Source organism: Oncorhynchus tshawytscha, linkage group LG03, assembly GCF_018296145.1.
Source record: "Oncorhynchus tshawytscha isolate Ot180627B linkage group LG03, Otsh_v2.0, whole genome shotgun sequence".
In the NCBI taxonomy this organism is placed as follows: Eukaryota; Metazoa; Chordata; class Actinopteri; order Salmoniformes; family Salmonidae; genus Oncorhynchus; species Oncorhynchus tshawytscha.
In genome coordinates this window covers 62,358,257-62,375,001 of record NC_056431.1, presented here as the reverse complement: position 1 = coordinate 62,375,001, position 16,745 = coordinate 62,358,257, and the positions used below count along the sequence as shown (strand labels likewise).

Here is a 16,745-nt window from a genome sequence, read left to right as displayed (position 1 = left end):
GACGGAACAGGATCCGGCACCTCTCAGATTTGACTTTGTTTGTTCCGGCAGCTATTTGCCCAGATCCGGTACCTCTCATATTGTAGACATTCTAATAAAAGCGATCAGCATTAAATCACGTTGCTCCCTCGTTATTTCTCCTGCACCCCCAGAAAGACCATCATGCAAAAGCGTGGTGATCCTTCTTTGTAATCATCCTATCCTGCCACGCTGATTCCAGACCTGCTCTCTTATTTGTACATAAAGGTTATGGCGAGGGCCAATGGGGTAAGTAACTGATCTTGACACAGGTCTTGGTAGTGGTGATCAGCTACTGAAAAGGTCCCTACATAATCACGTCACATGGCCTAGTCTAGTCGTCTCCCTACTGAATTTGAATCGTGGGAAAGACAAATAAAATATTGATAAGAAAAGGCAATCAAGTTTAACATTTTTAAAGTCCAAAAATCCAGAGAAAGATGGTGAATTGAACCCAGAATGAGCCAGAGAACTGTCAGTGCCAGAGGAAAGGAGTGAGGGGCAAACTGTTCCTGATGGCGATGCTAATCCCGCAAGTTCAGCATCACCACCGGCACTTCCACTAGCAAGTAGGCCTACTAGTGAGTCAGACTCAGCGGGAGAGGGAGACAGGGAGCTGTGGGGGAGAAGAGCAGTGCATACACCGACGAAGTGCTCGGAGGTGCAATTTTCAGTTCAAGAACAAGCAAACGTATGGCTTGTCAAGAATTCAAAGTAGGGGCTGTACAACACGCAAAAAGGTAGGGAGCATCGGTCTATAAACGACCGGAGGGATTAAACTAACATCCTATGCATCGTAAAATAAGCTACAACAAAGAGCCCTCAGGTTTTTGAACATGCCTGAACCAAGGCTCATTTGGTGGCAGCAAGCGTTGTAGCTAAAGAGGACACCCAGGTTAACACTGAAAATGATTTTTTCTGTAACTACAGCCAGAGTCTTCAGAACAGCCTTAGAAGGGGGCTAAACATCACAGCCACATGCCCAGTCATGGCATTGAGCAAGAAGTTGACTCTCAGGAGTTAAATGGACTTGACATGGGGAGAGTCATTGTGGGAGTTTTTGAAAACTAAGGTAGGAATTAATTTTTCCTTACCTTCACAGCACAGAACAAGTTTGTAATGTGAATATGTTCTTCATATTATCACATCGGCAGGAGGCCTATACAGTGCCTTGTGAAAGTATTCGGCCCCCTTGAACTTTGCGACCTTTTGCCACATTTCAGGCTTCAAACATAAAGATATAAAACTGTATTTTTTTGTGAAGAATCAACAACAAGTGGGACACAATCATGAAGTGGAACGACATTTATTGGATATTTGAAACTTTTTTAACAAATCAAAAACTGAAAAATTGGGCGTGCAAAATTATTCAGCCCCCTTAAGTTAATACTTTGTAGCGCCACCTTTTGCTGTGATTACAACTGAAAGTTGCTTGGGGTATGTCTCTGTCAGTTTTGCACAGCGAGAGACTGAAATTTTTTCCCATTCCTCCTTGCAAAACAGCTCGAGCTCAGTGAGGTTGGATGGAGAGCATTTGTGAACAGCAGTTTTCAGTTCTTTCCACAGATTCTCGATTGGATTCAGGTCTGGACTTTGACTTGGCCATTCTAACACCTGGATATGTTTATTTTTGAACCATTCCATTGTAGATTTTGCTTTATGTTTTGGATCATTGTCTTGTGGAAGACAAATCTCCGTCCCAGTCTCAGATCTTTTGCAGACTCCATCAGGTTTTCTTCCAGAATGGTCCTGTATTTGGCTCCATCCATCTTCCCATCAATTTTAACCATCTTCCCTGTCCCTGCTGAAGAAAATCAGGCCCAAACCATGATGCTGCCACCACCATGTTTGACAGTGGGGATGGGGTGTTCAGGGTGATGAACTGTGTTGCTTTTACGCCAAACATAACGTTTTGCATTGTTGCCAAAAAGTTCAATTTTGGTTTCATCTGACCAGAGCACCTTCTTCCACATGTTTGGTGTGTCTCCCAGGTGGCTTGTGGCAAACTTTAAACGACACTTTTTATGGATATCTTTAAGAAATGGCTTTCTTCTTGCCACTCTTCCATAAAGGCCAGATTTGTGCAATATACGACTGATTGTTGTCCTATGGACAGAGTCTCCCACCTCAGCTGTAGATCTCTGCAGTTCATCCAGAGTGATCATGGGCCTCTTGGCTGCATCTCTGATCAGTCTTCTCCTTGTATGAGCTGAAAGTTTAGAGGGACGGCCAGGTCTTGGTAGATTTGCAGTGGTCTGATACTCCTTCCATTTCAATATTATCGCTTGCACAGTGCTCCTTGGGATGTTTAAAGCTTGGGAAATCTTTTTGTATCCAAATCCGGCTTTAAACTTCTTCACAACAGTATCTCGGACCTGCCTGGTGTGTTCCTTGTTCTTCATGATGCTCTCTGTGCTTTTAACGGACCACTGAGACTATCACAGTGCAGGTGCATTTATACGGAGCCTTGATTACACACAGGTGGATTGTATTTATCATCATTAGTCATTTAGGTCAACATTGGATCATTCAGAGATCCTCACTGAACTTCTGGAGAGAGTTTGCTGCACTGAAAGTAAAGGGGCTGAATAATTTTGCACGTCCAATTTTTCAGTTTTTGATTTGTTAAAAAAGTTTGAAATATCCAATAAATGTCATTCCACTTCATGATTGTGTCCCACTTGTTGTTGATTCTTCACAAAAAAATACAGTTTTATATCTTTATGTTTGAAGCCTGAAATGTGGCAAAAGGTCGCAAAGTTCAAGTGGGCCGAATACTTTCGCAAGGCACTGTATATTCTCATATGTGTGTTCTGCTGTAGCCTACAGATTTCTTTAATTTGAAGTCATATTGTGATATGCACCCGGCTCGCCCTCGGATAATCTCCCCCGCACCCACTATGTGCTCCGGGACCTCCCGATTTACTAATTACACACTGATGATGACATTTCTCTAAAACAGGTTATGTGCACCACCAAGTCAGAACAGTAGGCTAAGTCATGAGGTGAAAAGGGACTAAATTATTTGGGTGAGGCACATGGGCTACTAACAGATTACACTTAGTTTTACTTTCTTAGCTACAGTATACATATCTTCCTGGCATATTACATCATTTGTTTGAATTATTTTCTCTCCCATCCGGACTTGGGAGAGGCGAAGGTCAAGAGCTGTGCATCCTCCGAAACACGACCCCGCCAAGCTGCACTACTTCTTGACACATTGTTCGCTTAACCCAGAAGCCAGCCGCACCAATGTATTGGAGGAAACACTGTACACCTGGCGACAGTGTCAGCATGCATTGCGCCACAGGAGTCACTAGAGCACGATGGGACAAGGCCAACCCGGCAGGCCAAACCCTCCCCTAACCCAGACGACGTTGGGCCAATTGTGCGCCGCCACATGGGTCTCCCGGTTGCGGCCGGCTGCTGGGATCGAATCAGGATCTGTAGTGACGCATCTACCACATTACTTATGCAGCAGCCTACAATACATTTTTGGACTCACCTTGTTGTGCTGTGCTCACCTGAACAGGACGGTGGCACAGCAGCCCCTCTCGCGGTCATAATCTGTCATGAAACTTTGTCATCAAAGTCTGGCATTCTCTGGATTTATGGTGCTTTCAAGACAACTGGACAACAAGGTTGACAACTCCGAAAAAAAAACAAGGTTGAATCGTGACTTCAGCGATCGTTAGGTTGGAGCTCTAGAAAGAAGCCAGAGTTCCCGACTTGGAATCCTGAGTTGGTTGACCATTCAAAACGTATTTTCCCAGTCAGAGCTAAATTTTTTCAGAGTTCCCAGTTGTCTTGAACTCACTGGTCTGAGATTATTTCCCAGTTCCGAGTTTCCAGTTATTTTGAACTCAGCAGAAGTCATGATGGATTGACAGCATGGCCAATGTATTCAACCTTTTCTTGCCCATGGTGTTGTATGTGAATGTTGATCCTTGTTATCTTGGTAAAGAGACCCCTGAACCCAGACTTGGACCCCACACCCACTCCACTGAATAGCAGGCTAGTGATTGCTTTGCAACGCTTGCTGTTAGCCACTGATTCCTACCAAACCACTCATTGTTGAATTTGCGATTTTCAACTTGTTGTGTATTGTTTATGTCCAATGGCCAATGAGCACCGATACGTTTTATCGATCATTTGTCTTCATATGTCAAGGATAGAAAAGAATTTGCCAGTCGATTGTCAACTTGATTCATCATGATGACTGCTACCCCACTATGCTCTGTAACCCCTCAGCCAACACCTCCCTCTACCCCAGTATGCTCTGACAACTGCACCAACACACACAGCAATACTAGTTTTAAAGTCACTGCCCAGTGTTTCCAGATTTCTATAAAATATGACCTAGAATGACTTACAATATGAGTGAAATAGTTTTCCTTCCAGAAAAATTGTAATTAGGTCTGTTTTCAAATCAAATCAAGTTGTATTGGTCACTTACACATATTTAGCAGATGTTATTGTGGGTGTAGCAAAATGCTTGTATCTTGGAATGGTATGGGTGTACCCCAACAACAGAATGGTATGGGTGTACCCCAATAGCAGAATGGTATGGGTGTACCCCAACAACAGAATGGTGTGGGCGCATACCGGTCATTCAAAATATTTATGCAAGCAGACTGCTGATTTCCAAAGTAAAGTAACCACTATAAAGCTATCTCTATGATATTCTAGTTGCCATTAGGCAACCTGTTAGTGCTGTCCATTAACCTGTCACTACATTAGCATCTATTAACTTCTATTAACACTGGATATTGTGGTGTGGGACACTGTTAGCATAATTCTAACCTGTTGGGAATACCCAGTTTACACCCCTGGGCACTGCTCAGGAGGCTCTTTTTATGCTCATGGTAACTAACCCAATCTACACTATGACAGCTAGAACTTTAGACATGTAGTCCTCAGATTACTATCACCCCAAATCTCCTCATTCCTCCCAACATGCCAAATAGAGACATCATGGTGTGAGAGTGTGAGCAGAGAGCTGAGGCCCAGTGTAAAAACCCACTATCTCCTGTCGTCCTTTCTCTCTCTTTCGCTCTCTCACCTATTTATTTTTAGCACCTAAACAACTGGTCTCCTAAAAATGGGCCTGTGTGGGGTGGGCAGGGGGAGAGGGGTGCTGCTATGTACGGTATCCAGCCCCCCAGCGTGCTCCAGGCCTGTCAGGGCTGTTCTTTCCCTTTGTCTCGGCAGGAGAGAGGGAGCAAAACGGGGAGAGAGAGGGTCTCTGGTTCCTGAACAAGCGTTAGGCATCAGAGGGCGGCTTGGAAGGAAACTCAATTTATACTATAATTGAAGGGCAACCTGTTATTCTCCACCTATCTTTCTATCGTTGTTATAAAAAGTATTTAAATATTTTGGAGAGTTTGTTTTCTGTCCTAAGCCTAAGCGCTCTTGTGGAGGTCGTAACTGGTGAAGGTTACTCTGTGATTCTCTGGGTGCTTGGTCGTTCCTAACTCAGACCATGCGTTCTCTGTGGCTGGTTCTGATCATGTGCCTGTCCCTGTCCCTGGCGCCCCTCGTCCAGACCGAGAAGGGCCTGGAGTTCCCTCGCTATGACGGGAACGACAGGGTCATCAACATCAATGACAAGAACTACAAGAAGTCTATGAAGAAGTACAGCATTCTCTGTCTGCTGTACCACAAACCCATCCCTGACGGCAAGGAGCTGCAGAAACAACACCAGATGACTGAGATGGTGCTGGAGGTAAGCTTGATGAGAATGAGGAAGAGGAAGAAGAGGAGGAGGGGCAGAAAAGGGAGATGGTGGGGGAGGAGTATGTGGGAGAGGAGAAAACTACAGCCAACATATGAGGATGAGGAGGAGGAGTAGAAAGAGATGAGGAGGTGATGAAAGAGGAGGAGGAGGAGGAGAAAGAGATGAGGAGGAGGAGAAAGAGATGAGGAGGAGGAGAAAGAGATGAGGAGGAGGAGATGAGGAGGAGAAATAGATGAGGAGGAGGAGATGAGGAGGAGAAATAGATGAGGAGGAGGAGGAGAAAGAGATGAGGAGGAGGAGAAAGGAGGAGGAGAAAGAGAAAGAGATGAAGAGGAGGAGGAGGAGGAGGAGATGAGGTGGAGGAGGAGGAGGAGGAGGAGGAGGAGGAGGAGGAAAAAGAGATGAGGAGGAGGAGGAGAAAGAGATTAGGAGGAGGAAGAGAAAGAGAAAGAGATGAGGAGGAGTAGAAAGAGATGAGGAGGAGAAAGAGATGGTGGGTAGGGGAGAAAGGGGAGAGTCACTAGGGAGGGGGAACACCTGGGCTGGACTGAGGTGATTTAACAGTCTGGGGTCACCGGGTCAGCTAGACCTACAGTATTACTCCATAAATCATTTACAGTACCAAGACATTACAGTGTTCCAATGGGCACGTAGCTCACAACTTACCGAGGGGTTTGCTGACTGGGGTTAAAGGAAAAATGAAGAGGTATAAAGGGTTCACACTCATGTTGCATAAAGTGTACTTCATTACATGTCACTGTGAATGAAAAACATCACCTGCTGCTCGTTTGTTGTTGTTTACAAATGCTGTGTTCAATTACAGACCTACACACTGAAGAAGGCTGTAATTCCGAAACGTCTGTGTATGCTGTCCCTGATGCAGCAAAACAAATTTAACATTGAATAATGAATTAAGCAATATGCAACATATTTTGGTTTGCGAACCCATTGCACCTCTTTATTTGCCTGTATTTGCGGGTTTTACACACCAGCCAAGCTTCTGGGGGAGCACGATGGTTCTCTTTTGATTAGTTAAAGGAAAAATACACTAAAAAACAATATTTTGGTATTTTTTTATTCACAGTCCCTAAATGTTTTGCATGTCAACAGTCAAGTTTTCAAGATTTTGGACTTTCAAGAAGCAAAGTGACACTTGCCACATCATCATAATGATGTTTTTTTTTTGCATCATCCTGATGATGTGGCATGTGAAACTATTGCCGCGTTCACAGGCTAGTCGCAACTCTGACATGTCTGACTTTCTAATTAGTTGAACACGGCATTTGCTTCTTGAAATTCCAACATCTTGAAAACTTGACCGCTGACATCCAAAACATTTTAGGACTGTATCAACAGTGGACTAATGAAATAAATACCAAAATACAGTTTTTGAAGGGAGATTTCCTTTAATGTGAGTATACAAAACATTATAAACACCTGCTCTTTCCATGACAAAGACTGATCAGGGGATCCCTTATTAATGTAAGTTGTTAAATCCACTTCAATCAGTGTAAATGAAGGGGAGGAGACAAGTTTTAGAATCATTTTTAAGCCTTGAGACAATCAAGACATGGATTGTGTATGTGTGCCATTCAGAGGGTGAATGGGCAAGACAAAAGATTTGAGTGCCTTTGAATGCGGTATGGTAGTAGGTGCCAGTTGCACTGGTTTGTGTAAAAAACGGCAACGCTGCTGGGTTTTCCACCCTCAACAGGTTTCTCGTGTCTGTCTGTCTGTCTGTCTGTCTGTCTGTCTGTCTGTCTGTCTGTCTGTCTGTCTGTCTGTCTGTCTGTCTGTCTGTCTGTCTGTCTGTCTGTCTGTCGTGTGTGAGAGTGAGTGTATGAGAGTGAGTGTATGAGAGAGAGAGGCTGCCCAGTTCTGTCAGTTAAGGTTATTTCTGTTAATTCATTCTCCACTTCACTCCCGTTGTAATGTATGTCATTCACCCCAGCTCTCTGCCACAGGCAGAAATAGGACTGGCACTCATGCAGTGTATGTTATTGAGCTATACATGTGAAGGGCATTGCAGTGTCTGTCTCTCTCCCTGTTTTGCTTTGAAATTTAAGATACTATATCAATTTAAATGTTTTTGAATAGCTATAGGGTTAGCTAATTGATTATAGCATTTCATGATGCCCTATGACTGCATCTACAGTCTAATGTGCTATGAATATGTTTCTAATTTAATCAGCACGTCATAAGAAGCTACTTCAAGTAAAGTGTCAGTGTAGTATCCTACTGCAACAGTGTGATATCTGAGCTGTGACAGTGGACTACAGTGGGCTGCTTTAGCCTAAGTTCTTCTCCCTAGCTGTCCTGTGCTCCACATGGCTTGTGTTAGAGTGTGATGTGCAGCAGGTAATCTGAGACAAGTTTCCCACTCCTGATAATAGCCCCAGATATTTAACTCACCACAGGTGGGTAAGTTGACTATGTTTGCACAGTAAACTTACACACAGCAAAGTCAATTTACAGACAGCACTGACACACACACTTACCCCACAGACATGCCATCAGGGGTCTTATCACAGACCCCAAATCCAGAACAAATTCAAGAAAACATACAGTATTATATTGAGCCATGATTGCATGGAACTCCCATCTCTGACTGCTCAAATGTACATCAAACCTGTTCAAAAAACAAACAGCTAAACCAATATCTCACCGCACAACACCTCTCCCTTATTTGACCTAGATATTTTGTGTGTATATGCTGATATGTAGGCTGTGTGTGATGCTTTACATTTATGCAGTTCTGACCTTGAGATGTTCTTGTCCATTAATGCTCTGTATTATTCAATGTTTCATGTTTTGTGTGGACCCCAGGAAGAGTAGCTGATGCTATAGCAAAAGCTAATGGGGATCCTAATAAAATACCCCAAAATACTGCACTAGGGTTAGGGTCCAGGGTAATCATAATTAACTGTACTTGCTCTTTTGCTTCACTAAAATATATCTGTATAAGATTACCATATCTGGGTTCTAAATGTATTTAGGGTATTTAAATTACTTTCAAAGACATTTGGAAGTAAGTATTTAGGTATGTTGTTGCTGAAAACATAAATAGTTGAATATTGGCATTTATTTCAAATGACTCAAATACACAGTATTTATAACAACTATTAAAATACTCCCATGTATTTGAACCAGGTCTGTTGGCAATTTGAAAATAATGTTTTTGGAAATACTTTAAAAAAATAGTCTTTGTATAGGAAATTATTTGAAAATACTTTCAAATACTTCCAATATAAGTAGTTGATTCTGGACAATACTGAAATACATGGAAAATATCTTCATAACAAATAATCAAGTACACATGTATTAGAACCCAGGTCCGGAGATTACATCCATGTTGCATTATTTTACAAGGCGCTTACAGAGTGAGATTTGTTTGAAGAGTCCACAACCTATCTGATATTTTTTCATCACTCTGTCAATGTATCATTGACATAATGTATCTCATGCTTGGACAAAGGCTACTTGTTTCATGTTGCATGTACTCTAAATTGTAGTTTTCTGTCTGTGTTCATTGGTTTTGGTTTGCTAGAAGTTGAGAGGTACACAGTCCAGCATATCCCTTTTAAGGTGTGTACAGTTTTGCTGAGCTGCAAAAAATACAATGCCTTTTTCTTGTCTACAACTAATGCATATTCCCTGCCTCTATATCATTTTTTTCAAACATGATGTTCAAAGCCCTAAATGATCAGCTGTCACCGTATCATCTGGATAAAGACAGACAAATCAGTGTTCCCCTCCTGATATTTCTGTCAGTCAGGTATTCTTAGGAGCCCCAGTTTTACCCCTGTCAGAGCTCAAGGCCTTGCCTGACATAGCCTCACCTAATTGAGACCACAATGGCAGCAGCATTCTGGCTTGTATGTACAGTACATGTAGAGCTGCACTTCTAGTCATTCTAGAACTGTCTCCCTCTGTGTGTGTGTCGCCTTTGGGCTTTTCTGTTCTCTGGACCGTTATCTACTCAATAACGTCACCCCAATTAATTCTCATCTCAGTCCTGTCTGTCTCAGTGCTGACTTACAGTCACAGATTGTGCATGTGACTGTGTATGTGTGTGTTGTATACGACCAATACAATTTAATTTAATTTAAATTATAGGTCAGCATTGTCTCTCTATCTCTCTCTAGGGTTCTTTCCTAGATACGATTGATTAAAGTTTAAAAAAGCTTCAATGTTTTGTCAATGCTTCAAACTGGATCACAGTTTGTGAGCACATACAGATGTAGAATCTTAATTCAAACCAGTTTGTTACAGCAGGAAAACAATCATGCAGCAACAGATAATGTGAATTATTATGTGGATTATATTTAATGGAATTCTTTGGTAGGGGTTGATACGTTTTTTGTTAGGGAAAATCAAGTCTGACGTTTTAAAGTGGAAATAACACACTTTAGAAGCCTTTTTAAAACTTAGAATACACTATAAGTTTGCATTGCCTGCTGTATAGGAAATTTCTCAGCAACAAAAGAGTGATCAAATTAAGATCTTACATCTGTACCAGTAAGGGCAGATGTAAGATCTATTTGACACTGTTCTAATTTTAGTGTTATGATGATGTTGAAGTAACAGTCTTTTGTCATCTCCAGCTTGCTGCCCAGGTTATGGAGGAAAAGGAGATTGGGTTTGGAATGGTTGACTCCCACGAAGACGTCAAGGTTGCCAAGAAGCTGGGTAAGAAAACACATTAACACATCAGCCTGCACTATAGTTGCCAAAAAGTATCATACTGCATGACTATGAAGCACCAAAAGGCTTTTGTACAGCCTTCAGTGAATGGCTGTAAATAATGGTCTGTATTTGATCCCCTGAACCCTAAACTATGACCCAGGCCTGGTGGAAGAGGGAAGTGTGTACGTGTTCAAGGGAGACCGTATGATTGAGTTTGATGGCCTGCTCTCTGCAGACACCCTGGTGGAGTTCCTACTAGACGTGAGTGACTTGTTGATACTAGGCACAGATCTAGGATCAGCTTGCTGTTGTGTCCCTTTCCCTGTACAACAATCTCTCTCTTCTCTCTCTAGCTGTTGCAGGAGCCCGTGGAGGTGATAGGAAATACTCTGGAGCTGAGGGCCTTCGACAGGATGGAGGAAGACATCCGCCTTATTGGCTACTTCAAAAACGACGATTCAGAATGTGAGTTTTTACCAATCTGTCTGTGTTTATGTGTGATGGCAGGGATTGGACTGCTATTGGATGATCCCCAGGGCTTGATAATGACCAGAGCATTTTTAAACCACGGATTTCATTTCAGTCATTTAGTAGATGCTCTTATCAAGGGCGACTTGCAGTAGTGAGTGCAGACATTTTAATACTTTTTTTCATACTCATTCGCCATGGGAATCAAACCCACAACCCTGGTGCTGCAAGTGCCATGCTCTATCAACTGAGCTACACAAGCTTCATGACCAATTTTACCCTCCCTCCACAGACAGCTGTGAGGCCCAAATGTTTTCCCATTTATCCTAAGACGCAGCACCGCACTCATGATGAGCACAACGATGACTGTCTCGCCCCTGACCAACTGTGGGAGCCTAGAACTAGGGGTCAACAGAGTTCAGTTATTTCAGTGCCTGTATGTGTCAACGGCATCTCCTTAATTAAAGGCTAATGATAGCCCAGCTAGCACACACCAGCTAACAGATGCTTGGTAACGGCTATGCTAATTGACAGAACCAATCTGGGAATTAGACTTTAATGCTGAAGGTCTACATCTCTTCACAATGGATAAGAAATGGTGTAGCAGGTGGTTACACAGTAGTACAGCGACTTAAAAATAAGTTAAGTGTCCTCTCTTCCATCCCTCACTCCACCAAATGCTCTCCTTTCTCTTCTTCATAAACCTCTGGTCTCCTCCAGACTACCATGCATTCAAGGAGGCTGCAGAGCAGTTCCAGCCCTACATCAGATTCTTCGCTACCTTTGAGAAATCTGTGAGTATACTGACATCCATACCTTGAAATTCTGTTTCCTTGGTATGTGAGTAGCAGTCCTGTCAGGGCAGGGCAGGGGGTCCTGATTGGTCTGTGAGTAGGAGTCCTGTTAGGGCAGGGGCCCCTGATTGGTCTGTGAGTAGAAGTCCTGTCAGGGCAGGGCATGGGGTCCTGATTGGTCTGTGAGTAGGGGTCCTGTCAGGGCAGGGGGTCCTGATTGGTCTGTGAGTCGGGGTCCTGTCAGGGCAGGGGATCCTAATTGGTCTGTGAGCAGGGGTCCTGTCAGGGCAGGGGATCCTGATTGATCTGTGAGTAGGGGTCCTGTCAGAACATGGGGTCCTGATTCAAGGTGTTTGTGGTGTTTAAGGTGGCCAAGGAGCTGACCCTGAAGATGAACGAGGTGGATTTCTACGAGCCCTTCATGGAGGAGCCTGTCACTGTCCCTGACAGGCCTAACTCTGAGGAGGAGATCGTGGCCTTCGTCACTGAACACAGGAGGTAAGAAAGGGATCAGTATGGCTGTCAGAACACAGTTATTTCACTCTGATCAGTGCGATTAGTGACACCAAACAGACAGGGTTGTTTGTCTTTGTTTTCAGACCAACACTGAGAAAACTGCGTGCTGAGGACATGTTTGAGACCTGGGTGAGAAGTTGTATTATTTTTCAGTTCAGTTCAAAGCCTCTGAATAGAGAATTACTCAATGAAACATTTTTTTATTTGATTTATTTCACATTTATTTAACCAGGTAGGCTAGTTGAGAACAAGTTCTCATTTACAACTGCGACCTGGCCAAGATAAAGCAAAGCAGTGTGACACAGACAACAACACAAAGTTACACATGGAATAAACAATAAACAAGCCAATGACACAGTAGAAAAAAAGGAAAGTCTATATACAGTGTGTACAAAAGGCATGAGGAGGTAGGCAATAAATAGGCCATAGGAGTGAATAATTACAATTTAGCATATTAACACTGGAGTGATAAATGAGCAGATGATGATGTGCAAGTAGAGATACTGGTGTGCAAAAGAGCAGAAAAGTAAATAAATAAAAACAGTATGGGGATGAGGTAGGTAGATTGGGTGGGCTATTTACAGATGGACTATGTACAGCTGCAGTGACCGGTTAGTTGCTCAGATAGCTGATGTTTAAAGTTGGTGAGGGAAATAAGTCTCCAACTTCAGGATTTTTGCAATTCGTTCCAGTTACTGGCAGCAGAGAACTGGAAGGAAAGGCGGCCAAATTAGGTGTTGGCTTTGTGGATGACCAGTGAGATATACCTGCTGGAACGTGTGCTACGGGTGGGTGTTGTTATCGTGAGCAGTGAACTGAGATAAGGCGGAGCTTTACCTAGCATAGACTTATAGATGATCTGGAGCCAGTGGGTCTGGCGACGCATATGTAGCGAGGGCCAGCTGACTAGAGCATACAGGTAGCAGTGGTGGGTGATATAAGGTGATTTGGTAACAAAACGGATGGCACTGTGATAGACTGCATCCAGTTTGCTGAGTAGAGTATTGGAAGATATTTTGTAGATGACATCGCCAAAGTCGAGGATCGGTAGGATAGTCAGTTTTACTAGGGTAAGTTTGAGGGCGTGAGTGAAGGAGGCTTTGTTGCAAAATAGAAAGCCGATTCTAGATTTGATTTTGGATTGGAGATGTTTAATATGAGTCTGGAAGGAGAGTTTACAGTCTAATCAGACAACATACATAGAAGTATTTGATATGCAATCTTGCTTTACTTGCCTTAATCCTGGGACAGCTTCTCGTGATGTTGTTTCTGTTATTCTCAGGAGGACGATTTGGAGGGGATCCATGTGGTGGCCTTCGCAGAGGAGGAGGACCCTGGTAAAAGCCATTATATCAATATCATTACCCAATTTTAGTGTTGAGCAAGGCAAACATTAGTATAAATTAACTTAGCTCTGCAGTACAGGTTCCCGAGGAGATGAACGTGACATAGCTTTTAAAAGAGCAACCTCATACACATTGCTTCAGAACGTATTCACACCCTATTTTGTTGTGTTTAAAAGTGGGATTGGTGGGATTAAAATTGATTTGTCATTTTTTGTCAACAATCAATACAAAATACTCTGTAATGTCAAGGATAAAGAAAAATTAACAAATATATGTTTTATTAATTAAATATATTTTAATTAGATAAGTATTCAATCAACCTCCCTGAGTCAATACATCTTAGAATCACCTTTGGCAGCGATTACAGCTGTGATTGTTTCTGGGTAAATCGCTAAGAGCTTTGCAAACCTGGCCCATTAAACATGTAAAAAACTCTTCTTGTTCTGTCAAGTTGGTTGTTGATCATTGCTGACAGCCATTTTCAAGTCTTACCATATATTTAAGTCAGATTTAAGTCAAAACTGTAACTAGCCACTCTTTGTAAGTAACTCCAGTGTATATTTCATGACTTGTGTTGTAGGTTATTGTCCTGCTGAAAGGTGGATTTATCCCCCAGTGTCTGTTGGAAAGCAGACTGAACCAGGTTTACCTCTAGGATTTTGCCAGTGCCTAGCTCTTAGCTCTTTTTTTATTAAAAAAACTCCCTAGTCCTTGTTGATGACAAGTATACCCATAACATGATGCAGCCACCACCATGCTTGAAAATATAAAGAGTGGTACTCAGTGATGTGTTGTGTTGGCCCCAAACATAATGCTTTGTATTCAGGACTTAAAGTACATTTCTTTGCAACCTTTTTTTGCAGTATTACTTTAGCGCTTTATTGGAAACAGCATGCATGTTTTGGAATATTTATATTCTGTACAGGCTTCCTTCTCTTCACTGTCATTTAGTGTCAGTACAATGTTGTCAATCCATCCTCACTTTTCTCCTATCACAGCCATTTAACTCTGTAACTGGTTTTAAATCACCATTGTCCTCATTGTGAAATCCCTGAGCTGTTTCCTTCCTCTCAAATGAGTTAGAAAGGATGCCCATATCTTTGTAGTGACTGGGTGTATTGATACACTATCCAAAGTGTAATTCATAACTTCACCATCCTGAAAGGGATATTCATTGTCTGCTTTTTTTTACCCATCTACCAATAGGTGCCCTTCTTTGTGAGGCATTGAAAAAGCTCCCTGGTCTTAGTAGTTGAATCTGTGCTTGAAATTCACTGCTTGACTGATGGACCTCACAGATAATTGTATGTGGTGTACCGAGATTGGGTAGTCAATCAAAAATAATGTTAAATACTATTATTGCACACAGAGTTAGTCCATGCAACTTATTGTCTGACCTGTTAAGCACATTTTTACTCTTGAAGTTATTTAGGCTTGCCATGACAGAGGGGTTGAATACTTATTGACTTAAGACATTGCAGTTTTAGATTTTTTATTATAAAACATAATTCCACTTTGACATTATGTGTGTGCAGATCACTGACTTAAATTCTAAATGTAATTTTAAATTCAGCCTGTAACACAACAAAACGTGTAAAAAGTCAAGGGGTGTGAATACTTTCTGTAAGCATTGTGTCAGTCTTATCTGAACCTGAGAATCACTGAAATGGATCATAGCTTCCAGGAAATTCAACAAACTTCTCAGGGAATGATAAAACACAGACGAACCTTCTTGATGCGTTGTTCAGATGGTTATGAGTTCCTGGAGCTGTTGAAGGAGGTGGCCAGAGACAATACCCACCACCCTGGTCTCAGCATCATCTGGATCGACCCTGATGACTTCCCCCTGGTGAGCCACACATACAGAGACAGACAGACAGACAGACAGACAGACAGACAGACAGGGCTAAAGGAACTCTTCTACAAGTCCCTACAGTTCTCAGGTCTCATAGTGTGTTCTCCCTCTCTCCTCAGCTGATCCCCTACTGGGAGAAGACCTTCCACGTGGACCTGTTCAAGCCTCAGATCGGAGTGGTCAACGTTACTGATGTGAGTCCCCTAACATCTCCAGTACAGCATAAGAAATTGCTGGCAACCTGTCCGGAATTGTGAAACTCAGATCGAACACGTTGGCCGCTGACCTTTGACCTCTCTTTCTCGCTCCCTCCCTCTGGACAGGCTGACAGCATCTGGCTGGAGATAGACGAACAGGACCTGCCCACAGCCCAGGAGCTGGAGGATTGGATAGAGGACGTCCTGTCTGGCAAGGTCAACACCGAGGATGATGATGATGATGATGACAACGATGATGATGACGAAGATGACGAAGACGATAACGATGATGATGATGATGATGATGATGAAGATGACGAAGATGATATCGATGATGACGATGAAGATGATAACGATGATGACGACGACGAAGATGATGACGATGATGAATAATTAAAAAACTACAAATTTGTAATCCAAAAATTCATAAAATTGTTGTATAGTCTCTTCACTGTACTATCATCAAAGTGAATGAGTTCAGGGAGAGAGGAATAGATCTATATGCTTTTATAAAATATTTTGTACAATGTGTACATCACTAGCCAAAATCAACCTTTCTGCATTAGAAGAAAACCCAATCAACAGATTTGGTTTTTCAAGAATCTGATAAAAATACTGTTGATAAACTGAAATCTATCTGAAAGAGAGAAGTAACAATATGTTGACCAACAGAGATACTTCAGAAAACCCCAAAAAGTACTTTCCATCCTTCCCTTAATTCTACTAATTTATAACAATGACTGGCAACCACGACAAATACATCAATCTAACTTTAGTTTGATCAATGAAGTGCTGCTGTACACCATCCTAAACCTCACTGAAGTCACTGAAAAGGTTGGCATCTTTGTGTGCTTTTCTGTGCCCTCTATAATATACTCTGTGTGTAGATAATTGCATTTTAGGTTCTACTTCCTGGATTCAGTGCAAATACACACCTGTCTCTGCCTTTCCCAGGGGCTAGATCTTTGTTATTACTATTGACACTTTCCAATTTCCATAACACTTTCTCTCCCTTCATCTCTTCCTCCTCTGCATCTCTGTATTCATGTGTGTTTGAGTATGCAACAGCTGCAAAGTGAGATAATATCAGCATTACACACCCAGATGGGAGAGGAAAGCCTATTTAAA

The 16,745-nt window shown here is 42.3% G+C and overlaps 1 protein-coding gene across 1 annotated transcript in view; it reads left to right on the top strand.

Moving 5' to 3' along the window:
• The first annotated feature begins 5,197 nt into the window (after positions 1-5,197).
• Positions 5,198-16,745, top strand: part of LOC112240932 (calsequestrin-2) — a 12,922-nt gene continuing 1,374 nt past the window's right edge. The window contains exons 1-11 of the mRNA XM_024409146.2: positions 5,198-5,743; positions 10,360-10,444; positions 10,602-10,702; positions 10,795-10,906; positions 11,630-11,703; positions 12,071-12,201; positions 12,303-12,348; positions 13,502-13,556; positions 15,314-15,414; positions 15,540-15,614; positions 15,744-16,745. The exon at positions 15,744-16,745 is cut by the window's right edge and continues 1,374 nt beyond it. Of these exons, the coding sequence (XP_024264914.1) occupies positions 5,501-5,743; positions 10,360-10,444; positions 10,602-10,702; positions 10,795-10,906; positions 11,630-11,703; positions 12,071-12,201; positions 12,303-12,348; positions 13,502-13,556; positions 15,314-15,414; positions 15,540-15,614; positions 15,744-16,010 (1,290 nt within the window). The 5' untranslated portion in view covers positions 5,198-5,500 and the 3' untranslated portion in view covers positions 16,011-16,745. The remainder of the gene's footprint in view (positions 5,744-10,359; positions 10,445-10,601; positions 10,703-10,794; positions 10,907-11,629; positions 11,704-12,070; positions 12,202-12,302; positions 12,349-13,501; positions 13,557-15,313; positions 15,415-15,539; positions 15,615-15,743) is intronic.